Below are 27,092 nucleotides of genomic sequence, written 5' to 3' on the forward strand. Positions count from 1 at the left end.
TCCTTAAACATATAAGTGAGCTGGAAATGAAACACGATTTTTAGAACACAATTTTTTGCAGATTATTTGCTATTATCTCTCTAAATTTCTTGACATAAACCACAACCAAAAAGGTTAAGATAATACAGCCTTTATGAAGAAGAATAGCCCACCTTGCAATGTATAAGCTGCCAACTGGACTGCCGTGTCAAAAGGACATTCCAATCTGAAATCAAAATAATGATTTGTAAGCTTCTTTAAATGCAAGTCTTTAATAGTTTTCTTTTGGAGAAGGTGAAGTAGCAAAATCAAACAATTGATATCTTATCATGAAAAAAGCATTTTTATATCAGAAGTTCTTAACCTAGGGCTTGAACTTGTGATTTTTTTCTCCCCAAAATTTTGATAATTATTAACAAAATTGATTTCCTTTTAAGATCCTACAAATTTATATTTTATGCAATTAAAAACATAATGGGGTCCACAGGCTTAAAAGACTGCCAAACAGGTCCACAACACAAAAGTTAATAACATCTGTTCTATGTAAATATTATTTTCAAAAAACATAAAAGAAACACCATTTAACCCAAGTAACTAGTACTTACTTTCCACTGAGAATATCTTGTTTTAACTGAAGAACAAATAAATACCTAGAAAAAAAAAAGTCCAACAATTTGTATTAGCCCCAGCATTTATTCTACTAAGGAATAATCCTATCCCCTAGTGGGAGAGAAACATTCTTATCAGAGAATACATATTTTAAAAAGAGAAGTCTCAACTTTTTCCTGAGTCTAGACTCAGATATATTAGAGTAGAATCAGAAACTCAGGGCTAGAAGAGACCTTAGAAAACATCTAGAGGCAAACTCCCTCATTTTTCTAATCAGGAAACTGAGGTTTAAGGCAGTTCAATGACTTGCTCAAGGTCCCACAAAGATGGAATCTGAACCCTGTTCCTTGGACTCCAAATCTAGTCCTTATACCATTGTACCATACTGCCCCCAAGTTACTTGGAAAACTTGCTCAAAGGGGGTGCAATGATTAAACCCCCAAATCAAGTACACACTCCGCTAAGAACAAGAGTAAAATCAATACCCTTTAACTTCCAAGGAAATACACACATTTATTTTCTGTTCTGCCTCTTTCAGGAAGCAAGGTAGGAATACATTATTTTAATAAAAGTTATTAGCAATATATTCTAGTCCTCTAATTTGAGAAACTGATTCCATAATCAAACATCTATATTTGCAACTTGCTACATAAGCATCTTTATTTTTATCTCATTTTGCAAATGATGGGAGATGTAAAGACATACAGGCTTTGTGACTGAAATTCATAGGTTATCAGCTGCACATTACACCCTTCCCACTGTATCATAGCAGGTTATCAAAACATGTCTGTGATCCAGTAAAGTTTCCTATCAGGAGGCCCGATGACTTCACTCTAATCAAAATGCCATGAATAAAAATGAATAATTATAATTTAATAGCATTTCTTTCATTGCACAATAAAAGGCTAGCTAAAATTCTAGGGTTCAAAATTTATCAGATGCCAGTCCTGAGAGGCATTCTCCCAACTTCATGGCCAAACTATAAAACAGGGAATACCATCATATAGCCATAGTATTGTGCAAAGAAATCAAAAGTCAGAAGACGCAAATCAATATGGTCTGAAGAAGATGAATTTACCAAAGTCATGAACTCTGCATCACTTCATATAGATCTTTCCAGGTTTTTCTGAAACCACTTTCCTCACCATTTTTTTTTTAAAGCAATTGGGGTTAAGTAACTTGCTCGAGGTTACACGGCCAGGTGTTTCTGGGTGGGTGCTAAGTGTCTGAGCCCGGGATTCGATCTCCAAGTCATCCTGACACTGGAGCCGGTGCTCTTACTCTCTGAGCCACCTGCCCGCCCCTTCCTCACCATTTCTTATGTTGTTCTTCAGTCATGTCTAAATCTTCATGATCCCACAGACCAAAGCACACCAGGTCCTTACATCCTCTGTCTCTTGAAATCTGTCCAAGTTTGTTCCTTGTTTCCATGACACTATCTTTCTTATCCTCTGTCATCCCCTTTTCCTTTTGTCTTCAATCTTTTTCAACATTGAGGTCTTTTCCAATAAATCCTGTCTTCTCATCATGTGGCCAAAGCGTCACTATCTGACCTTCCAGAATAGAGTAAATTAATTTCTTTTAAGTATTAACTGATTTGATCTCCTCACTTTCAAGAGGACTCTCAAAAGTCTTCTCCAGCACCACAATTAGAAAGCATCAATTCTGTGGCATTCAGCTTTCCTTATAGTCCAATTCTCACAGCTATACACTGCTATCAAAAAACCCACTGCTTTGACTATATGAACCTATGTCAGCAAGGTGATCTGTTTTTTAGTATGCTTTCCAGATTTGCCACAGCTTTCCTTCCAAGGAACAACGTTCTATTTTATGGCTGCAGTCACCATCTGCAGTGTTCTTTGAGCCCAAGGATAGAAAATCTGACACGGTTTCCATTTCTTCTCCCTCTATTTGCTAGAAGTGATGGGACCAGTTGCCAAAGTCTACAAGCTAGCATTTGGGTTTTCTTTTTCTTTTTTTTTTAAGCAATCGGGGTTAAGTAACTTGTTTAAGGTTACACGGCCAGTTATTTCTGGGTGTGGTGCTGAGTATCTGAGCCCGGATTTGATCCAGGTCATTCGGACACTGGAGCCGGTGCCCTTACTCACTGAGCCACCTGGCCGCCCCTAAGCAATTGGGGTTAAGTAACTTGCTCAAGGTTACACGGCCAGGTGTTTCTGGGTGGGTGCTAAGTGTCTGACGGGATTCGATCTCCAGGTCTTCTCAACACTGGAGCTGGTGCTCTTACTTGCTGTGCTACCTGGCCGCCCCTAGCGCTTGGGTTTTCACTCTCCAGAGGCTTCTTAATTCTTCACTTTCTGCCACCAGAATGGTATCAACTGCACATCTGACACTGTTGGTCTATCTCTCCTAGCAACCTCAGTTCTGGCTTTTGATTCACCTGGCATTTCACATGATGGACTCAGCATATAAATTAAACAAATAATGTGACAACATACGGCCTTGTCATACTTCCCATCAATCAGTTGTTCCACATTCAGTTCTAACTGCTGCTTCTTGACTTGCATACAGGTTCCTCAGGAGACAAGTATGATGACAGAATACTTCCATCTCTTTGAGGACTTGTCACATATTATCATATGAAAAGTTAATGAAGCAGAAGCAGATATTTTCCTGGAACTCTCTTGCTTTCTCCATAATGCAGCAAATGTTGGCAATCTGGTCTCTGGTTCCTCTATTTCTTTGAAAACCAACATGCTCTCCTGGTAATTCTGGGTTTACACATTGCTAAAACCTAGCTTGTAGGATCTTAAGCATAACCTCGGTGTGTAATAGAGGAGAGTCATTGCTTGGTTATTTGAACTTTCCTTGGCACTGCCCTTTCTTTAGGATTGGAATGTTTTCCAATCCAGTGGTCCTGTTGAGTTTTCCAAATCTGCTGGCATACGGACTGCAACACTTAGGATTTTAAATAGCTTAGAGGAAATATACCAGCTGTATGACTCTGGGCAAGTCACTTAACCCTGTTTGCCACAGTTTCCTCATCAATAAAATGAGCTGGAGAAGGAAATGGCAAACCGTTCCAGTCTTGGTCCTGCCAAGAACACCCCAAATGGGATCACAAAGAGTGGGACACAACTGAACAACTAAACAACATTTCTTCTAGCAAAATAGTATTCCATCACAATCATACACCACAGCTTGATGGTTCATTCCCTGAACTTTCCATTATCTCCCACCTCTAGGATTACCATTCATCTACCCTGTGTGTGCCCAGTTATTTATACCTATCCCCCCCTTTTAGAGTGTGCACTCTTTGAGACCGGAGGGTTTTTTTTACCTTTCACTGTTTCCTTAGTATGTACAATGACTACAAAGCAGTCTGCCAGAATTGAGACAAAATTAGAATCTCAAACTAGATATCCAGCACTCTTTGGACTATCTCACACTGTTCCCTATACAATCTTATTTGCAAAGACAGGTGAGCCAGGACAATCTTGTATTGAACTTGTGCAAACTGCTTAAAATGTATTCAAATATTTAAATTCAATATTCTGAGTTTGTTACAACAGACAGAACCTCCCACTCCCCATCTATTGTGGTTAAGAGTAAGGTCTGGGACATATTGATGGATGGTGAAAGACAGTAAAAATACATGACCATGAATGGCAGTTTTGTTCTAATTCTCCATTCACCTCCCTAGCCAAGACATAAAGGCACCTTCCCCAGATGTTTCTTTAAACTAGAAATAATTCTAGGAGACAAGAAGAAGAGAACAAAAGAAAGCTAAAGGTCTGAAGTCAGGGCCACTGGAAAGTCCTGGACATGGGCAACAGACATCATGAATACAAATCAAGCATGTGGACTTATTACCTTGTCAGCTCTTCACGGAGATTGTTTGGTTCTGAGGAGTAAAACTTAACACGGAGGTGCAGACAGTATGGTGAACCAACTAGGGAAGGTGGGGGAAAAACAAAACAATTTGTTAGTCTACTAATCAAGTCAGAATTCTTAATTAAGTTTCATCTCCAGGTCTGAAAAAACTAGTGAGTGCTGTACAATAACAGACATCCTTGCCATGTTTGAAATCTATCAACCAAACTTAAGTGCTAAAACAGTTAAGAACAATGACACAAAATAGCATTTGATAATAATAAAGTCACTATTCCACAATCCTTTGCATTTTTTTTTTGCAAAGAACCGATAGCACTAAAATAATCCTAATATTTCAAGGCTCTATAAATCATACAAGAGCTTCAAGTCTTGATAACATATTTAGCCACTGCCCTGGAATCCTGCTGGTCTGTATTCATCAAGGAACTTAGATGTGCCCTTTAATGATGCCATTTCTCCTACATACACTTAAACTTATTGCAACTGAAGGGAGTTTTCTTGGGGCTTCATTATTTTTTTTTTTTGCGTTTTGGAGGGCAACTGGGGTTAAGTAACTTGCCCAAGGTTACACGGCTAGTAGTTTTGTGTGGGTGTTAAGTGTCTCAGGCCGGAACCGAATTCGGGTCCTCCCGACTCCAGGGCCAGTGCTTTTACTCACCTAGCCACCCGCTTCATTATTTTTTAAAAGATAAGTATGTGTAAAGTCTGAAGTTACAGATTATGGAATAAATTCTGTATTAATGCCTCCTTTTTTTTCCCCTGGCTATGTTTAGGAGGAAACAAAATTTCATCTTAAGTTGTTTTCAATTTGTTATTTTTAATAAAAATTTAATAACATAATCCTAAAAGTTTCTGAAGGTATTTTGAACCACAAATACTGAGACTAAAAGGAAAAATACCAGGATGAACAATGCCCCCCCACACACACACAGACACCCTACATACATATATGCATGTATATACACACACATAGAGAGAGACTACTGAATAGAGAGCAATCTCATTTTTTTGTCTTCCCTGGCTGATATTTATAACAGTTCTAAGAAAATCATCTTTCTGGTAAAGGATTTCCCTCCTTTCTACTATTCCTTCTCCCTTCTCCCCTGCCCAACCACAAAATTTTCATTCAGATGCTCAGCCAGGGATTAGTGAAGTACCACAGGTATTACCTTCCGGGATCAAGCTGTAAAAATAAAGATGAAGAAAGAAAAGGATTCAGGATAATTTTAAATATGCTATACCCTGTTTCTCCTAGTAAGCTAGAGTACATCCTTAGAATTCATGGATTCTAGAAAATAAATTAAGTGTCTCCCAAAGAATAAAAAAATACTTACTTTTAACTTGTTTTTTGATGCTTTTTGTACTGTCCAACCAATGCTGAAAGAAATAATAAAATTAATTGAAAGTTTTGGACAATTAAAAATAACTAGCATTTCCCTCATACTTCATTTCTTATCAAAGACAAAATCCCTTTAGTAAGTGTTAATATTCTACTTTTAGGATTTTCTTTAATACAGGCAAAGCTGGGTATCAATCTACAATAGAAGGAATATGCCCATGTCAAGAAAATCACAAGTCAAAAAAATTCATTTTTCATATTCACTTGATTCATTCAATGTCTGTGATCTAATCAAATGGCCAAACAGCCAAATATCAGATAGTTTTGCAATGTGTTTTAAAGTAGCAAAAAATAAGATGCTTTTCAGCAGCTTTTGTCTTCTGTGTATTCTCTGACCCTTTTGCCACTGTTTTTCCATGTAAATTACATTATGATTTTGTCCAGATTTGTAATGAAACCCCGTGCTCTGGCGCCTCCCCGCCCCACCCCAAATATTTTATTCTAATTTACCCTTCTTCCATCCAAATTGACTTTGCTCTTTTCATGTCCCCTCCTCCTCCTTCTTCCTCCTTTATGTAATCCTAGCTCCTTGGTCGCTCCCCCTTCCTGTGACCACAGAAGTGAGAAACCAGACTAGAGACAGCAGCTCACTTCTCTACCCGAGAGGTCCCTGAGCAGTCTTATCCCAAAACTGTTCTGATTTATGGTCCAAATCTACATCATGTATCAAAAGCCCCTTGACATGTCATTTTGTGTGGACTCCTTTTCTTTCGAAGGTCAGAAGACCACGGTAGAGTACTGGACACCTTCAGCTACAATGCTTTCACATCTTGCAAGAAGTGTCAATTTAATTCAGTATGTCTCAAACATGCATTAAGGTTTCTATTATGTGCACAGTCCCATGCTAGGTTTCTTGAATACAGTCCTCCTCAAAGGGCTATAATTCTACTGAAGGAAGATACAACATGTATATGAATAAGTTAATACAAGATAATTTGAGGAGAGAGGGTACTAACAATTAGGAGCAAAGCCACAAAGATAGAAAACAGAATGTCAAATTCGGGAAACAGTATCTAGTCCCATTGGCTGAAAACAAAGTGTGTGAAGGGCAGTAATGTGTAATAAGGCTGAAAGGGCAGGCTGGAGTCAGAGCACAAAGAATGTTAAATGTCAAGCTGAAGGTGTTTATATTTTATACAAAAAAGAAATAAGGAGCTGCCAGAGATTTCTGGGCAGCAGAATGACATGACTGAACCTGTACTTGAGGATTATTTTGGGAACTGTGTGGAGGATGGATTAGAATAAAGAGATGCTATAAGCAGGAAAACCCATTAGGAGGCTACTGCTAAAGAACAGACAAGAAATGAAGGCTGGAATGAGTGTGGTGACTGTGTGACTGGAGAAAAGGAAATGGAAGGGAAAGATGAGGGGGAAGCAGACAAAACTTGGCAACTGAATGAATAAAGGAAGACCGGCAAGAGTCAAGGATGACATGGAGGTTTTAAACCTTAATGACCATAAAGATAATGCCCTCAACAAAATATAATACTCAAAGGGGAAATGTGTGCTTAGGGGAAAAAAGTGAATTCTGTTTTGGGGACAAGAGTTTAAGGGGTTTTCCTGTATTTGGTTAGCCTGGTCCTCAAGCAATAAGTACCATCTATCTCCAGGATCATATTTAAAGTCTCTTCAGTTTGACAAAACTAATCATTGCCTGGACGCTGCTAAAATAACCTTCAAAAACAAAGAACTAACTGCAGGCTGCAATGAGGAACTGGAATATGATTTTCAAAGGTCCTATCTTTCAGCAGCAGGTTAGTAACGGAGCAAATACACACATTATAAAACTTAAATTCCTGTAACACTTAGAACTAACTGTGTAAAACACATGCACACTGCACTTGAGAGGCCTGGGATTGAATCCCACCAGTTCTTATTGTCTGGTTATGGGCAAGTCACCTAATTTTACTAAGCCTCAATTTCTTCTATAGATTTCACATCACACCAGACTGTTTTGAGGACACATCCTAAGGAACTTAATAAATAACTGATTGATAAAATGTAGAATGTTCTACAAACCTTAAAGTATTCTATAAATGTTACTAATCAAGGCTGTAGCAACTATTTGAGATCAAGTTTTTTCCTCCTTTCTTACGGGGAAAAAGTTATAATTGGACTTGTCTTTACATATGTACTTTTCCTTTTACTTTCAGTCATCTTCCTTTTAATTTTACCCTGCTATACAAATTACCAGGAATTTATTATATCTAAAAGTTCAGAAATAAAGAGAGAAAAGTCAGTGTTTTCAAGGTATAAAGTTCAATCACTAACCAAAAAGAAGGCTGACAGATAATTGAAATTATTCCTTTTCTCTACTATCACTACCCTTCTTCTTTCTCAAGAAAAAAACTAAATCCTCAAAGACTCAAGCACTAGAATATAACTTTGGATTCACAAGTGGGGAGAGTTCTCAGTGACATTCTCTTACAGGAAGGTTGGGAGTTCATGTTTGCTTATCCATCAAGTCTGTTTTCTTTCATCTCCTCCACATTCCAGACCCAAGCTGTTAGGAGCTCAGAGACAGGCACTGAGAGCACTTTCCTTAAGTCAGTGTCTAGGACTTGCACTTAAATTATAAGAAAAAAATAAAAGTATTCTCATTCTAACCATGAGAATATATGACCTCTGGGACCCCATGTGTTCATCTTCATTATATCTTCCTAAAAGGAATAAAGCAGCTTTTAATCTCATTTCTGACAATCAAGTCAATCATTTAAAAACTCATAATGGCCTAAACTGAATTATGACAGGGGATAAATACCTGTATTTACTTACATCTTAATTTGTTCTGAAATGTGCTAAGCTCACATGCTAGAATAAATTCCTTGCTTATTTGTTTTAAAGAAATAAGAACTCTCTAATCACAACACTCCCAAATCACACACTGTATACACTGTACCAAACCTGAATCTGTTTTTTCAAAAAATTCAGGGCAGTCCTGTTACTTAATGCTTTAAGGGGAAAATGCTCAGTCATCACTGCAGACACCATACCTGAAAGGCAGGCTCTTCAATCAAGGAAACTTTCCTTGCTTCTTTCAGATTCAATTTGTACTCTGAATCAAAGTATTATTTTTAATACGAGCACAAAAAGATAATTCCCAAGGACAGAAAGAATGATGTGCTTTTTTGTTATATACCTGCAGATCAGTTTATTCCTGATTTTATCATTAGTCCTTAAATGGGTTTTAACTTTTTGCTTACAGTGTCTCTTTTCATAGTTTTCTTTCTCATTTGAAAAATTAAAAAATAATCATCGTCATTTAGCTTTCTTTATAGGGACACCAAAATTTATTAAGGAAATACAAGCAAATTAGATTTTTTTTAAAGCCATGTCACCTTCTGGGGACAGAGCACGTATTGTATTTTAGAAATTTTTCTTTTAAAGAGACTTTTTAAAAGTCTAGCAAAATTCAGAAGATACTATATTAATGTCGTCTTACCAGATGTGTGTAAATTTTCGTAGCAATTCATAACCAGATTATTTAAGAGAAACATTTCCATTTAGTCTTTCTTAAATTTGCTTGAGTAGTGTGATTTTCATATTCAAGTGCAATTTTAAAACATTTACCTAGGGACCACTCCCTCCCCCACCAGCTAGAAGTAAAGAACTAAAGGTGTTAGACTAGTGGCTAGTTTGGAAGAACTTTTTCCCCTCCTTCTTATTCTTTGTTTTACTAAATGGCTCCCTGGGATAGGGAGGGGCTGCAGTGAGGATGGGACATAATCTTGGGAAATGTGGGTGATAGTAAAACAAGATTCAATATATGTTTTAGAAATAAATATACTATCTCTGAAAATTATAACCTGAAGAGGGAAGGACCAAGTATTAATACTGATTATGTCCAAAGTGTCATTAATTTAATATTTTTAATGCAGAGATCACAGCCCAACAGCCTAGGGCAAACAAAGCTACTCAGACATGAATGAATATGTGAATGGCCCATAGTACAATGCTAGTAGCCCCACCCCGCCCCCTTTTTTCACCACTAACCCAACATACCATGGGAGGAATAACAATGGCATTAAGGGACAGTTAAGGCTCCACAGTCAAAGAGCCAAAAGTCACCCAACCATGGCCTGTCCTCCAGAAAATAAATGATCATATTCCCCAGTCTACTCAGTCTCTACAAGTCCTCTGGTCCCATTCCCTTTGGAACCAAAGAATCACAAAGAGAATTTTCTATAGTTAGACTTGGGCAAGTGGCTCCTACAGATAAATAAAACTGTCCACTTCAAGGAATGGTGATATTCTTTCTTACAAAAAAAAAGAGCCTCACCACACTACTTTAAATAGAACAGCCTTCACTTTAGAGAAGAGCCCTTGACTTCAAGATCCAAAAACCCCGGTTTAAGTCACAGGATCATATATTGAGAACTAGAAGGAACCTCATGCAATCACTCCAATCCCCTCATTTTGCAGATGAGAAATCAGGCCTAGGGAAGTTAAGGAACTTGCCTAAGGTCACAGGGTTAAGTGGCAGAGCTGGAATTCAACCCCCTACAAACTCTGACTCCAACTCCAAATTTAGTACTTTCTAATATATAATGTTGTCTCTTCCCTCTTACACCTATGCAAGCTGTGTACTTCAATACCACTTGTCTAACTAACTGTTTCCTTACCTATAAAAATGGGACTGTCTCCCTCCCTACACAAAGTTGCTGAGGATCAAATGAGATAATATGTGTAAAATAATTTACAACCCTACAGAAAATACAAAAGAAATCTATTAATGTTTTGCTAAGAGACAACAAAAACTTTTTAGGTTACATTATTCTTTATCTTTTGGGGGGACCATACTTAACATGTTAGTTTATCTTGGTGATACAAATCTGCAAATACTCTGCAAATCAAGGGTATTACAGAGCTACCTAGGAACACTTGCCTAGAGACACACATCTAGTGTGTATGTACTTTATCACATAAAAACATTCACCTTATTTATCTGCCCTTAATGATTACCTGGAAATAATCAATAGCGGCACAATATAAACTAAAAGTCAGCTTTCATAAATACTAAAAATTTTCAATTAAATCTGTGATCTCCTTGATCTGGCCATTCTATTTAACTATGGCCCCAGTTTCCCCACAACTCCATTGCAGCTTTACATGCTGCCAGCAACTTCCCAACGTGACAAGGATACCAATGGAACCCAATTCAGATCATCCAAAACCCATTATCCTTTACCCTCACCATATGAGCAGACCAGATTCCATTCCAGCCATAGTTTCCTAACAACACCCTAAACTCCATTTCTCTGAAAATCTTTTTTTGTCATACTCTGTAGCTTTCTCATGGCCCCCTCTCCACTGCCCTCAGTGTGACAGTCATTTTTAATTTTTCAGTTATGTGACAATCCTGGTAAAATACTGGCAGTACAAAAGACTGGCTTTTGTTTGTGGGGGTAGCTAAAAAACAAAAATGGAGATCTGAGGCTTCACATTGAGTCTTCCATATCAAATTCAGGGGAGAACTCTCTTTTTGTATTTCTGCTACATGTAGAAATGCTCTTTAGGGGGAATTCAGAATTAAAAAAAAAACTTTAAAAGAAAAAAATCATTTGGTTCATTTTATTTTTTTTTAAAGGAATTGGGGTTAAATAACTTGCTTAAGGTTACACGGCCAGTTATTTCTGGGTGTGGTACTAAGTATTAGAGTCCGGATTCTATCCCAGGTCATCCCAACTCTGGGACTGGTGCTCTTACTCACTGAGCCACCTGGCTGCCCCTAAGCAATTGGGGTTAAGTAACTTGCTCAAGGTTACACAGCCAGGTGTTTCTGGGTGGGTGCCAAGTGTCTGAGCCTGGATTCGATCCAGGTCATCCCAACTCTGGGGCCAGGACTCTTACTCCTCTGCTACCTGGCCGCCCCCATTTGGTTCATTTTAAGAGCTTTGTAAATTCCTGAAAGCAATACAGTACACTGTTCCTCCTGCTGTTGAAATTCTGAGCCCAATCAGTCATCAATGTGTACAGTCTGTCTCAGACATATTCACTGATGGACAAGTTCTAGAGGCTAACTGTATTTCATATGCTTGATAATAAATATTCTCATATCTACTTGGTATTTTAAATTTTTTATTACCAAGTTCACAATCAAGAAAAAAAGAACCAAGAAAGGTCTACTGAACCTATGTTTCTAACTATGTTCATGACATAACATAAACTATGTTTATGAACACAGGTTTTTTTAAATATGAATACAAACTATTATGAACAAGTTTTTAAAGTGAATATTAAAATTTAATACAGTAGCAACAAAATTTCCATTTGTGTCCTAATCTGAACTTCTTGTTTTCCTGTGTAATTCTAAATGTTTTACTGAAGACTGTTTTTTGGCATCTCCAAGGTGCCAATATAGGCAGACTTCAAGGAAAGCTTCAGATCCTATAGTCCCATAGCACTCTGCCTCAATAACTTCTCAGCACCATATCTCAGTCCCAAATGGTGTCTGCCCTTGTACGTAACCTTAATATACAGTAAAGGCTTAGTTGTCTCTTATTAGCTCTTTTTATATATAGATCCAATTAGGGTTAGACAATTGCCCTGGGGAAAACAGAAATCAAAGAAAACTTTTCAACATTATTTTTTATAAATGTATTTTTTAAGCCAGTTTTTGACCTATAGTTAAGTATATTGTGCTGTCAAATTCCACCATGATTTTGAACGTTCTAGTTGACAGCAATATAAAAATAACCCACCTCTTATTTTCAGATGAGGGAGAAGATTTTAAAATTTTGCCTAGGCTAACAGGAAGCCAAAAAAGAGGATGGCTTTGAAAGCTAATTAGAATATCAATCTATATAAAAGGGATTTCCATTTTCACGTAAAATCCTCTTTTTTTCATCCTACTTTGTAAATAGAAATGCTCATTTTATTTGATGATCAAGTTTAAAATTTTTAAAAGTAAAATTAATGACAAAAACACTTTCCCTTAGAATACATAAATGCCTTTTCCCAGCACTGCTGTTATGAAAAATCCCACCCTAAGTACTACTGCTACCAACAGTTTCAAATTTTCCATGAATCCTGGAAGGATTATTGCTTCCTACAAGGCAGCTTTGCTAGGCACACTGTCATTTCCATCACTCTTAAGCCCATAGAAAAGCCCTCTTTTCTTTGGTCTCCAGCTATAAAACTATAGGAAATTCAATACAACTAACGAGAACCAAGAAAGCACAAAAGAAATTCTAATTATTGCACTTCAATGAACCTGACCACTGGGGTACGACACGACCTTCTAGTTGCCCACAAATTATAGGTTACTCATCAACAAAAGCTCCAAAAAAATATTAATTCATAGTATCTAGCATATAACAAGATTCTCTCTAGGCACAGTCTACCTATAGTCACATTTCACCTTTCAGATAAAACAAGAAAAAAGCCACCTGCCCCAAATTCATTATTTTTCCCTAAATACTAGATTAAACACTACATAATTCTACCATATTTTTCATAACTGTTTAAAAAGTCGGGGTAGGGGATTGTATTTTAATTTTTAAATCCATTTTGAAGCCAACTGAAGTCAACCTCATCTTAAGTTATTTTCTCTAATTTTCTCTCCTCTCCCACTCCTGACTACACCTCTATTTTTAAGCTGGAGATAACACTCAAGTACTGATTTCACAGGACTGCTGTCAGGATTATTATGTATTTATAAGGTGCTTTGCAGATTACAAACGCTCCATATATTACTCCAATGAAGGAAAGGGCATTAGTGTATTACAGAAAGCTTTTGCTTAGGAAAAAAAATTTAGGGGGTGGCTAGGTGGCACAGTGAATAGAGCACTGGCCTTGGAGTCAGGAAGTCCTAAGTTCAAATCTGGTCTCAGACACTTAACACAAAAACTAGCTGTGTGACCTTGGGCAAGTCATTTAACAACTGCCCTCCAAAAAAAAAAAAAAAAAAAAAAAAAAAAAAATTCATTCATCATTGTCCTCTTCCAGTTTGCTCCTGAAAACCCAAATCTGATACAATATCCATAAAAGAGGGAACAAATTATTGCCCAAATTAAATGAACAGTTTTAAGAATAACTAATAAAACTCGAGTGATTTACATTTGTAAATTATCAGCAATGCTATTTTAATAACATGACATTTTTTTCCAGTCATTTACACAAAATGTAATGTACACATAATTCTTAAGTCTCATTACAAGACTCAGTAGTTTTGTTTTAAAGACCACATTAAAGGAAACTCGTTTCCTGACATTTTTTAGGCAATTCTGAAACTACTATTTGTACCTCTACCCATTAAGCATGAGAAATACAAATCCAAAGTTCAGAACTGATTTTTCTTTAATTATGACAAAAGGCTGTGGGGAGGTATTAGCAGATATATAACTACTGGCTACAATCCCCTCTATATATAATATGCGATATAGTATCGAGTCTAACTCTAGGAAAATTAAAGACTGTAATTTGCTGGGACCTTTCACTTGAAACCTCCAGTCAAGCGCTAGTGAGAATCTGTTTCTTAAAAATGTCAGACTCCCAAGATGGCGACGGCTGAGGTTGTTCTCTCACTTCCTCTCTTCTGAAGCTCAAACACAATATCAGAATAAAAGCGGGACCAGATCTCCCCCTTGCTCACTTACTACAAGTTTCCCCCATTTCTGTCCTGGCGTTCAAGTCCCAGCTAAAATTCTCCTTTCTACAGGAAGCCTTTTTCCAATCCTGCTTAATTCTGGTGACTTCTTTCTGGTGGGTTATTTCCTATTTATTTTGTATATAACTCATGTACGTAGCTGTTTGCATGTTGTCTACATCGGACTGTGGCTACTCAAGGGTGGAGCCTACCTATTGCCTCTCTCTGTTTCCCTAGGGCTTAGTCAGTGCAAATCCAGCCTCAGACACTTAACACACTTACTGTATGACCTTGGGCAGGTCACTTAACCCCAATTGCCTTGCCTACCCCCCTCCAAAAAGAAAAAAAAAAGTATATGGACTGGAATAGCATGAGGAGGCTTCATTATTGGAGGACCAGACTGTGCTAGAAGTATCTTGGAGACCACCTAATCCAGGTGTCAAACTATCAGCCCATGGACCACATGCTAGCGCCACCCAAACTAGATGACAATGTAACTGGGAAATACTTAACAAAATAAATAACAGATCATATTAATTTGTGGTTTTCTAAGTCAATATGTGGCCTCTCAAGGACCCCTTTCTATTTGAGTTTGACACCACAGTTCTAGCCCAACACTATCTAAAGGAATTATGGCCCAGTGAGGTTGTGACATGCCCAAGGCAGCACAATGGGTTAAGTGGCTGAGCCAGGATTGGAATCCAGGTTCTTTGACTCCATAGCTGGTACACTTTCTTCTGTAGCAAGATGCCTCCTAATTTGGATTCAAGTTATATAGAGTCTTATATGTCTTATTTATAATTTGGCAATCAATAAATAACAGAGAGCAAGCAATGGAACGTTTTTGAGTAGAGAAAGGACATGATCAGAGCAATACCATTTTCAATTTCTCTCATTTCTCCACTAGCACATTCCTCCCATTTCTTCAATAAAACCTTCATTCCAACCTGCAGTCAAACCTCCACTTTCTCCTCCCCTTCATTGCCAAACCTCTAGAAAGAGTATCCTGCACAGGGACTCCATGTCTCATCACCTCCTTCAATCTGGCTTTCACTCCTTACTATCACCACACTACCTGCAGCTCTGCCTTAACTTACCAGTAACTTTTTTTTTCAGGGGGGAAGGTAGGACAATTGGGGTTAAGTGACTTGCCCAAGGTCACACGGCTAGTTTTATATGTATGTGTGTTAAGTGTCTGAGGCCGGATTTGAACTGAGATCCTCCTGACTTCAGGGCAGGTGCTCTATTCACTGTGCCACCTAGACACCCCACCTGTAACTTCTTAAGAATGAGATGCGATGTCCTTTTTTAATGCTGCATAACACTACTGATCATAGATAGGTTTCTCTCTAACTGGTTGTTCTTCATGGCCTATAAATGTAACCTCACCTCCAGGGTTCTACTTTGTAGCCAGAAAGGCAGAACTAGGGCTCAGGAGAGAAAATAGGCCTAGATATAAAGGATCTGATATTCATATAAATAAAGATGATAATTGAACTGATGGGTGCGGATGAGGTCAGTGAGAAAAGGTCTAGGGAGAGGTCTGGTTTAAAGAAAGGAAAAAACCCAGTTTCAGGCAGATTCAAAGTTAGGAAGCCCGCACAATGGTCTAGCAATGGATCTCAAGAAGAGGCTGGACAGGCAGGTGAACCAGGAGAGAACAGTACCATGGAAATTCAAAGGAAAGGAAAAGTTGACAGGAGGATGTTCCGTGTCAAATGCACCAATAACGCCACAAAGAAGGAAAGGGATGAATGCTTATTATGGACACGGGAGCTATTCATCAGTCAGCTTTCTAGGAACAGAGAATTATGGTCCAAATCCCGGCTCTGATACTGTGATTTGAGCAAATAATTTCTTTGTGACCCTATTTCCTCATCTAAGGGCTTGACCTAGATGGCTTCTAAGGTCTCTTCAGTTGTAAATGCAATGAAATCTAAGAAAGATGATACTTAATAGTCATATCTCATCCTTTCTGGTTTTTATAGGAAGCTGTGAGTCATCTGCCCTGGTACTCACCCATTCTTCTCACCTGAATAGCAGACTGTTAGGTTATGCTAGAAATAAATCTTACACAATTCTTAAATGTGAGTTAACTAGGTCATTGTTACACCAAGTCAGAGAAATCAGAATTTATTCTAAATCACCTGGGAAAGAGTCTACATGAACAGAAGCCACAGAGCCTGAGTCACTTTCCCTATTATAACAAAGAAGAAGCCAATCTGCTGCAGCTAGATGGTATAGTGCACAGTGCTGGCCTTGGAGCCAAGGAGACCAGAGTTCAAATCTAGCCTCAGTCACTTACTATCTCTGTGACCTTGTCTTTTATCCAATGTGCCTCTAAAATGGGGATAATAATGGCACTTACCTCCTAGGGAAGTTGTGAGGATAAAATGCTATAATATTTGTAAAGTGATTTGCAAATCACTGTGTAAATGCTAGCTATTATTACTGTTTTATTATTGTTGCTATTTTCTGACCTATCTTTCTACCTTGATCTAGTAGGAACTGGCAAGTACATTTCTATTTCTTCAGAAAAAAAGGCTATTCTGCAAAACACCCTGAAAATATACCAAAATATTCACAGTAGTACCTGTGGAAGCAAAGCTTAAAAAAAAAAGTAGGTGCCCGACAACTGGAGAATATCTGAAAAAAGCCATGATATATGAATAATGGAATACAGCAATGCAGTAAAGTGATAAGCAAGGAATTCAGAGAAATGCAGGTAAATTTCCAACAAATGATATGGTGGGAAAATAATTTTGTGCCCTTTTGTACAAAAATATTTATAGCAGCTCTTTTTGTAGCAGCAAAAAACTAGATACTAAGGAGGTGACCAGAAAATGGAAAACAGCTGAACAAATTGTGATATATGAATGTAATAGAATATTAGTATTCCACAAAAAATGACAAAGTACAGTTTCAGGGAAATTTGGCAAAATCTGCAGAATAAAGTAAATAGGACTTGGAGAACAATATATATGATAACATTATATAACATCATAACATTACAAAGAAAAATAAGTTTAAAAGACCTGAGAACTCTGATCAATGCAATGGCCAAATCACAGTGCCAAAGGACTTCTTGAGAAAGAGGCAATGAACTCGTGACACAGAATAAAGCATAAATTTTCAGACATGACCAACACAGAAATTTGTTTTCGTTTGATTATTGCACATTTGTTAAAAGGTCCTTGTTTCCCCAATGGGGAGGGTAAGAAAGGAGAGGAAGGATAGGGATGAGACAGAAAATGAACAGGAGACAACAGAAGGACAAGAGAAACAAATAAGACGCAGGACAACTCTGAAAGCTACATGTTGTCTTTGTTATGTAATTAAAAAGAAAAGCAAGCCATACCTAATAGAAAGTCAAAATTTAATGTACTTTTTCTTTTTCTGTTCTCCTCTCTTTAAAGCAATGTCCATTTAATTTAGCGATTAAGTTCAGAATAAAAATAAAGAATTTTTAAAAATAAATGTACCATATTGTTCAGTCATTGGCACAAAATGGATGAAAATAGGCACCAAAGAACCAAGGCCATAACATTACTTGAAAAAGATGACATATTTTTTTTTAATTACACAGGAAAAAAAAATCTTGGCTAGAGAAAATAATAAGGATAGATGAAAACAGGGAAACTAATTAGATGGAGGAAGAAGAAAAGAATGAAAAAGTAGGAAAGCGTTGCAGGGAACTACTTTGACTCTACTTTTCACTGGCATATGGAACTCCTAGTGAAGGCACTCCCTCTATCAGTGCAATCAGTATTTGCTCTATAACTGAGAATCATGGCTGCTTCGGTGTCCGGTCATGTGACCTGACCAAGGTCACACAGTCCTCCTGACTCTTAAGGTCTGTTTTTTTACCCACTACACATGGCTACTCTAAGAAGACACATCAAGAAGACAATATTGCCCACATCGGCTATCACGTAAAAGAAAGCTCGGGGTCTTCTACATATGGAATTCCAGACATTTTTACTCACTGCCACTTGTGCTGAATCCATAAATCTCAGTCCAAAATAGTCACTTTCAATCAGGTCCAGATGGTACATGATCTGGTCAAAGAGCGCCTGTCCTTTGGCTTTTTTCTGAAATAGCAAAAACATAAATTAATGTAAGAGTGTGGATTAACAGAACCTTAGCTTGGAAAAAAAGGTGAATACAAATCAGTTATCTACAACATCTTTGAAAAAGCAGTATTTGCAACCACACTGAGAAGTATAGTCACCAAAATCAGAGATTGTAATGGACATGGGGAGAAAGGTACAAGAGTAAAAGTTTTATGAGAATTGGCTGAAGAAATATGAGATATTTAACCTGAAAAAGTTAAGTGAGACTTGATTTTTGAGAACACTTTTTCATAAAAGCTTGAAAAGGCTAACATAATTAAGTTTATAGAACTACTGTCTATCTGAATTGGTAGAGATCATTTTCTTACCAGGAGTTCCCCATCCCATTTAAATCATGGGTTTAGAACAACTCATTTGAATTTTTTTTAATCAACTAAATCAATAAATGCTGAGCTTCTGTCAAATGTCTATCACTGTTACCTTTGTGTAATAACTGCTCACTGGGTTTGTTATAGGGGAAATTATTGTTTGGATATGGTTGGACTGGAGGGCTTCTGAATTCCTTTTTTTTTTTTGGAGGGCAGGGCAGTTTGGGTTAAGTGACTTGCCCAAGGTCACACAGCTTTTATTGTTAAGTGTTTTTTTGTTATGTTAAGTTTTTATGTTAAGTGTCTGAGGCCAGACTTGAATTCAGGTCCTCCTGACTCCAGGGCTGGTGCTCTATTTACTGCACCACCTAGCTGCCCCTGAATGCCTTTTTAACTTAGAGATTCTGTCACTAATAGTCATGCATTACAGTTAGTCATCTCTTTACTGCTTCCTGCACATCATGATCCATCACATTTCCCTGCCTTTGTTCATTCTGCTCTGTACCTGTACTCTCACCCTGTCACTACTGCTCTGAATCTTAGCTCACCTTTTGTAAAGCTTTACCTGTTTACACACCTGTCTTTAAAGTCTTTTTAATTTACAGGAAGTAGTACACAATTTAGCACATAAATGTTCATCAAATAATATGTTTTAGTATTCTCCAAACTTTCAAGTAGGTCAGAGATTCTTTTCCTCTGCTATTTGGAATTCCACAATTCTTCAACTGATCTTCATATGATCTCAACATTCTAGTCATTCTCTGGACACAGAGCTGAACAGTACCTCAGGACAACAGCGTGCACACCGTCAACACCCTAGTGCATAACAAAGGCGACATTGGCTTTTCTGGCTGCCACACCCCACACCTGGCTCGACTGAAAGCATAGAGCCCACTAAAAATGCTAGGGTGCTTTTTCAGACTGTCTAGCCACACGTTCTCTATCTTGAACTTCATTCACTCTAGAGATATGGGAAATAAGGTTGCATGGTAGAGAAGTTAGCTATGGTAATAACAGAAAAATGGAAGGTCTTTTCTTAATTAAATTTTATTCTTTAAGTGCCCTTAAATAAAATTGTGCTGGAAATCTAGCCAGCCAATGACGTCACTGGAAAGATGCAACAGGATACTCCAAGAAAACTGCATATGACTTGAAATAATGGTTGGCAAATAACAACGCTGAACTTTGTTCTTTCCTTCCTCAGATTTTTCAAGAACACTACATATCTGTACATTTTCCATCCCATCACCCATGCCCTAACCCATGCCGTGAATTAGTTATCTGTGTACAAATTCCTACCTCCCTTATTCTCTCCTCCTCCCCTGAAGTCAAACTTCAGGCTTCTTGGGACTGGGTCATAACTTATCTTTCTAATACCAATGTCTAGCATACTGTAGGTGTTAAATATCTGCTGAGTTGGATTGCCAGGGCTTTCAGCAGCCGCTATTCATTGACGTCCTGAATCTACTTAAGATGTTAACTTTCCTTCACATCCATTTTCTCAGACCTCCTTAAAAAATGGAAGAAAATAGTTTTTTAAAAGAGCAGTTGTTTAGGAAAGGCCAAGTTCATTCAGCACAAGACAGAACCAAAATACAAACCCCTTGGCATTTTAAAAACAAGCAGTTATGACACTGGTGTTTCACAACTCACCTAACAACTACTGGCATTTATAATAGTACTATATGATTTACCAAGCAATTCACATCTAATTTGACTCTCACAAAAACCCGGTGAAATGTGATGTCACTATAATTACCACCATTTTACAGGTACTGTAACTAAGGCTCAGACACAGTCAGTAATTTGCCCAAGATTAAAGAACTAGTAATGTAGAGTAAACAATGAAACCCAGGTCTTTAGGATCTCAAATCATGTTCTTTTCACTTAACACAGCTGCTCTAGAAGCTTGACAGTTAAAAATACTTTTGCCCACTTATCTCAGGTTTAAAATCTACTTGTAGGAGTATCTAGTGGCACAATGGATAAAGCACTGGCCCTGGAATAAGAGGGAACTGAGTTCAAATACGGCCTCAGACGCTTACTAGCTGTGTGACCCTGGACAACCCACCTAACTCAGATTGCCTGCAAAAAAAAAATCTACTTGTATTTGCTTCTAAAAATTAATTTTAAAATAGCACACTTTATATTAAATTTTGATTTTTAGCACCCAATTCACAAATCCAAATATTTTGTGCATATTTTCAAATTATAAGTCTAAAACAAAATATACAAATGAAATGGCCAAGTTCAGACTAAATCAAATTCCCTTCTTGAAATCCTCTTAAAAATTACGTGAGACAGAGAAATCAAACTGAAGAGCAGAAATATGTAACTTATACACTTTACAAAATAAAGTTTATAACTTGATTTTCACTCTCCACCATCTTCTCAAGTCTTATTTAACAATGGAACATTCTAGGTAGCACAGTGAATAGAGCACTGGCCCTGGAGTCAGGAGGACCTGAGTTCAAAATGACCTCAGACACTTAACACAAAACTAGCTGTGCGACCTTGGCAAGTCACTTAACCCCAATTGCCCTGCCTTCCCCCCTCCAAAAAAAAAAATGGAACACCACATTTTCTAAGAATAACCTATTTTTGAACACTAATGTTCTCAAATTGTTTTCCTTTTCCCTGCTTTCCATGAAATGTCAACAATAGTTTCAAAGAAACACCACAGTAAAATAACATGCAGAAATGAGGCTATTTTGTTAATTTTGGGTACAATGACTCTATTGGATGAATGATGAAGCAGATTGTCCACATTTTAAACAAAGCCATTACCTTTGAGTCTATCACACTCAAGGTGCAGAATGAGACATGGTATTTTTGAACTTAACAAACGTGTGGATTTGTTTTGTTTGAATATTTGTTGTAAGGACTGTTTTTTACCTTTTAATTTAGGGGAGCTAGTAATACTGTTTCCATGAAGAAATAAGGTCATGAAAGCATCTTAAAAATGCAGAGGGTGAAGAGAAGAAAGTTCACAGAGAAACTAACAACAGCAGCTCTGAAAGTAACTAGATGAATTTATTATATACTTTTCAAAAAGCTGCACATAATAGAGATTTTTGGTTTCTCATAAAACCCTATTTTTCTGTTGTACTTTGTATATAGACATTTTCTATTTTTTTGGAGCTTATTGGAAAAAAATGAGGGTAAGTGATAAATTGTCACATTCCATACATGAAGAAACGTAAGCTTAATGGGTGATAAAATGAAAAGAACACAAACCAGTCCTTTCATTAGCAGCTAGCTATAGATGGGACAAGTCACTCAGCTTCTCTAAATCTGTTTTAACACTACAGTGAACTTCATCAGTGTGGTCCCTCCAATAGTAAAGATCTCAACCCTCCATGCAATTTTTGTCCAGGTCCCTTTCGAACATCTTGCATAAAAGATCTCCCCAACATGACAGAGGGCTTCTTATAATCCCCCTGGGTCATACCTTCTGTAAAACGATGACAAGGTACTACATATTACATTATTTCTAAAGGCCCTTGCTAATATGCTAGAATGTTATGATTGAACCAAGAGTTACTGCTTCTTATGTGCCGAGAACTGTGCTGGGGGCTGGGGATACAAGGTAAGAATTATCTAGTCCTTGCCCTCAAAGAGCTTATATTCTGAGGGAGAAGTATGTAAAATAGATGTAAGATACAAAAACAGGGGTACTCACAGCTGTTAGGGCATGTTAGGAAAGGCTCTGCATAGAAATGTCACTTAAGACATGAACAGGCAGTTTTCAGCTGAAAAAATTAAAAATTATCTAGTCACATGAAAAAATGCTCTAAATCACTACTGATTAGAGAAATGCAAATTAAAACTGAGGTACCATATCACACTTATCAGACTGGTTAACATGACAGAACAGGGAAATCATAAATATTGGGAAAATCGGAACATTAATGCATTGTTGGTGGAGTTATGAACTGATCCAACCATTCTGTAGGCAATTTGGAACTACGCCCAAAGAGCTATAAAACTGTGCACACTCTCTGGTTTAGCAATACCCCTACTAGGAATATATCCTAAAGAGATCATAAAAAAAGGAAAAGGACTCACACATACAAAAATATTTATAGCAGCTCTTTCTGTGGTGGCAAAGAATTGGAAATTGAGGGGATGTCCATCAATTGGGTAGCGACTGAACAAGCTGTGGTATATGAATGTAATGGAATACTACTGTTCCTTAAGAAATGGTGAGCAGGCAAATTTCAGAAAAACCCGGAAAGCCTTGCATGAACTGATCCTGAGTGAAGTTAGCAGAACCAGGAGAACATTGTAAACAGTAACAGCAACACTCTATGATCATCGACTTTGTTAAGACTTAGCTCTTCTCAGAAATGCAATGAGCTAAGACAAACAAAGAGATGGAGCTGCTATTCTAATCCTCTAGAAAGTCCTACCTAGAAGAGACCTCTGGTACTAGTCTTAACTCTGGGTGGAAAGATGGTGGACTACAGCTGCAGAATAAGGTGTATCTTTCACACATAACCAATATGTAGATTTATTCTGCTTAGCCATAAACATCTATTACTAGAGAGAGGGTTTTATGAAGGGACTGAGGAAGGGGAGCGATAAAGAAAACAGGAACAATCTAAGCAAAAGCACCTGATACAAAGACCACAACTCAAAAGGAATACAACATTTTGCTCAGTTAGAAGCCCACCTCTCTACTATCACTGATCTTTTATTGATTCAGAGTTCAGGTTCCTCCTACTTATTTCATTTGCTTTGCTGTAATTTTGTTCTTTCGGGTCTGCTTATTTCAACTGCCCCCCTTCAACTCAAATCTTCCCCTGTTTCTATGAATTAATCATATTCATAAATTTTTCAGGTATTCCCCAAATTATGAACATCTGCTTTTTGTTTCCAGCTCTTTGCTACCATTAAAATGAAGCTATCAATAGATATTACACCAGTCTTTGAAAGCCTTTAATGTGTATGTTCCATAGTTGAATCCCTGGGTCAAAGGATATGAACTTCACTCTTCTTCCACAGTTCCAAACTGAAATCTAGAACAGCTAGTATCACCAAAGGCCCATTAATGTGGTCCTCTCCCACTCTTATGCCTTTAACGTCGAGAGTCTGCCCTTTGTACTCATCTTTGCCAATTGGCAAGGTGATGAAATGAGAACTCGAAGGTGATTTAACATGCATCATCTCTTACTACTAGAAAACTGGAGCAAGTTTTTATATGGTCATTTATTGTTTGCTGTTCTTCTTTGAAAATCATGCACATTCTTTGACCACTAATCTACTGGGGAACGCTTCTTGGTCTCTAAACCCCTCCCTTAAGTCCTGCCTTAGACTAGGACTTGTTCCCTCTCCCTCCTCCTATCTCATAAAGTTTTGTGGGTTTTATCTCTGATCACCCTGTTATATTCCAGGATACTATTTTTCCCTTGAAAACACAAAGCATAAGACATTCCATTAAGTAAAACAAAACAAAAAGGTACTTCAGGAAAAAAATGTTAAGAAATATGCAGAACGGTCAAATTAACTTTAAGTCAGTGCTAATTCTATCCCCATTTCAACCAAATGTGCTTGTAAATGCATTTGTGCTGAAATTACTGATAATAAATGGGCCCAACAGCTACATACCAAAATATATAACTTTTTCCCCTTCCACCATAATAGTGAGATGTAATTATTATGCTTTGCTTTTTGAAGAATAGAAAACCTAGATTCAAGAAAAGAAACTAAAAACCAAAAGAAGAAAAATAAACCCAAAAACCTCAACCTTGATTCCCAGATTTTGATTTGGGGACATAATGAAGGATTTAGCTATCTATAAATATTAAGAAATGAATGCTTCAAATACTACTAAATGTGACCTAGGTAACTACTCCCCGCTAACCATTATATTTTTTAATAGTATACTACTAATAAGTCATGGTGGACAGGATGTGGTATCAGGCAAATCATATTGTGAGACATTTTTGTAAAATAAAATCTGATTAAAAAGTGGCTACCAAAGTCAGCCTTTTGGGGAGAATAGAGAAAATGAATATAAAAAAGGCAACATACAGTGAGGAATGTATATACCAGCAATTCTCAAAATGTGGTCCCGGGATGTCTGAAGACCCTTTTAGGTGGTCTGCAAGATCACAATTATTTTCATAGTAACATTAAGACATTTTAAAAGTTTTAAAACAACTGGTGTGAACAATAAGAAGTATCATAGCTCATTTTTATCTTGATAAGCACCAGTTAAGCAGGTATTTCCTTCTCTGCTTTCTGCCTCCTATAAAAATCCTTGAGAAGGATCAGGGCACACCCATTTGCTATACTCTAGGGACAGCACTAATATTTAGTTGCCTTTTCCCTCTACAGATGACTACATCATTACCATTAACACCATTTGCACAAATTGACATGCTACACAATTTGTGTCTGGTTCCTTCTTTTGAAAGTTAATCGATATAACAAGGATATATAGACAAAAGAAAGTCCAAAAAAGGGTGTACTCAGTAGGATACTTTGGGCCCACAGCACTATGACAGAAAATAGTAGTAATGTATCTCAGGTTCTTAAACTCTAGGTTTTCATTTAAATTATTAGAACTTTATTCCTTGTCATGGTCCACAAATTCCCACTTTTAAAGAAAGTGTTAAAAAAAAAGTGTTAATACCATTGGAAACAAGTGACAAAAACAACTGAACACAATATAGGAAATTTTCTATTTTTCTCTCTTTTTTTAGTGAAGTTTTGAGCTGCTAATGTAGATGAGAATTAGTTCACAATTTTTGACTTTTGACAGAAGATGAAGATAGCTGTGAGTGAGGTTAATGATCTTTGCACTGTTTCCCTCAGCTATGCAAATAAAGTTCAAATATAAACTTCGTTACATCTGGCTAGCTACTCCAAACAAAAAAGAAACATCTCATAGGAATGAAAATGAGGTCACCTAGCTAGTCAAGAAAGATAATCAACAAGCATTTTTAAACACTCACGTGCTAGGAATTGTGCTAGATACCAGATATACAAAAGGCAAAAACGAAACATTCAAAGACCTCAAGGCGCCCTCACAGGGGAGGAAGGAATATGCACATACCAATGAAGTATTTGTAAAATAAAATTTGGGGAGGAGGCACAATCTGGAGGGAAGTCAGGGATGCCCAAGTAGGAGGCAGCAGCTGAGTATAGGGGATGTCCTCAAGGGCACTAGATCACTAAGATTCATTAGCAATACAAGTAGGTAAAGCTAGTTTGCAATTATAAAACATTCACTAATCACATCATGTTCACCATAACAAAAAGAACCTAGAAAAGAAAATAAACAGAACAGCTAGCATATCATAAGGACTTTGTTTTTCTTTTTGCTTTTTTGGAGGGCAATTGGGATTAAGTAACTTGCCCCAGGTCACAGGCTAGTTTTTTTAGGTGTGTGTTAAGTGTTAAGTGTCTCAGACTGGATCTCAGGTCCTTCTGACTCCAGGACTGGTGCTCTACTCACTGGGACTAGGACTTTGTTTTTCAACAAACAAATCAAACAAGATTATCAATCAAGGAACCCCTAGGATGGCTCCCTTTAGCTAAGAAAACAGTCCAGCCAAACAGAAGGCAGAAACTGTTTTGCTGCACAGGCTCTGGGTGGTTTTTAAAAGGCCTTCCACCTGGCCTCTACCTTTCCAACATTTTCCTCTGCCCGCCACGTACACTCCAGTCTCTAGACTCCAAGCCTTTTCAATGGCTATCCTTTGTGTCTTAAATATACTAGCCTCCTTACCTCTACTTCCAAACTTCTCTGGCTTTCTTCAAATCTCAGCTAAAATTCCACATATTTCACGAAACTTTTCCAAGTGTCCCTCAATGCTACTGCCTTCCCTTGGAGATTGCCTTCCATTTATCTGGTACCTATCTTGTACATACGCTGTTACTGGCATGTTTTCTCCCCGTTAGAAAGTGAGCTCCTTAAGGAGAGGGTTGTTTTTTGCCTTTCTTTGTATACACTTCATAGAGTGTGTGGCACATGATAAGAACTTAATAAAGGTCTGTTGACCTGACTCAACTTGAAATCAATTACCACAGCACCCCCTGTGTGGTTCTCTGAACCACTCTTTACCAGACTGGTCTTCAAATAGCCAGACCATACTGTGGTGAGTCCTAAAACCAGGAGCACATTACAGTTACTAATTCTACTGACAGGTGCAATCAGCCAGCAAACATTTATTCAGTGCCTAATAAGCACAAGAAGATGACATGATTCTTTT

At 37.5% G+C, this 27,092-nt stretch overlaps 1 protein-coding gene across 4 annotated transcripts in view; it reads right to left on the bottom strand.

Moving 5' to 3' along the window:
• Positions 1-27,092, bottom strand: part of EPB41L5 (erythrocyte membrane protein band 4.1 like 5) — a 133,392-nt gene that overhangs the window by 76,252 nt on the left and 30,048 nt on the right. For all 4 annotated transcript variants that reach the window (XM_069066911.1, XM_069066912.1, XM_069066914.1 and 1 more), the window contains exons 3-7: positions 18,416-18,520; positions 5,778-5,820; positions 4,423-4,501; positions 585-629; positions 153-205 (exon numbers count right to left, since the gene is read on the bottom strand). In XM_069066911.1, coding sequence (XP_068923012.1) covers positions 153-205; positions 585-629; positions 4,423-4,501; positions 5,778-5,820; positions 18,416-18,520 — 325 coding nt within the window. The remainder of the gene's footprint in view (positions 1-152; positions 206-584; positions 630-4,422; positions 4,502-5,777; positions 5,821-18,415; positions 18,521-27,092) is intronic.

Source organism: Petaurus breviceps, unplaced genomic scaffold (genome assembly GCF_028583685.1).
Source record: "Petaurus breviceps papuanus isolate PSGF00001 unplaced genomic scaffold, PetGlider_PUasm1.0 90731, whole genome shotgun sequence".
NCBI lineage: Eukaryota > Metazoa > Chordata > Mammalia > Diprotodontia > Petauridae > Petaurus > Petaurus breviceps.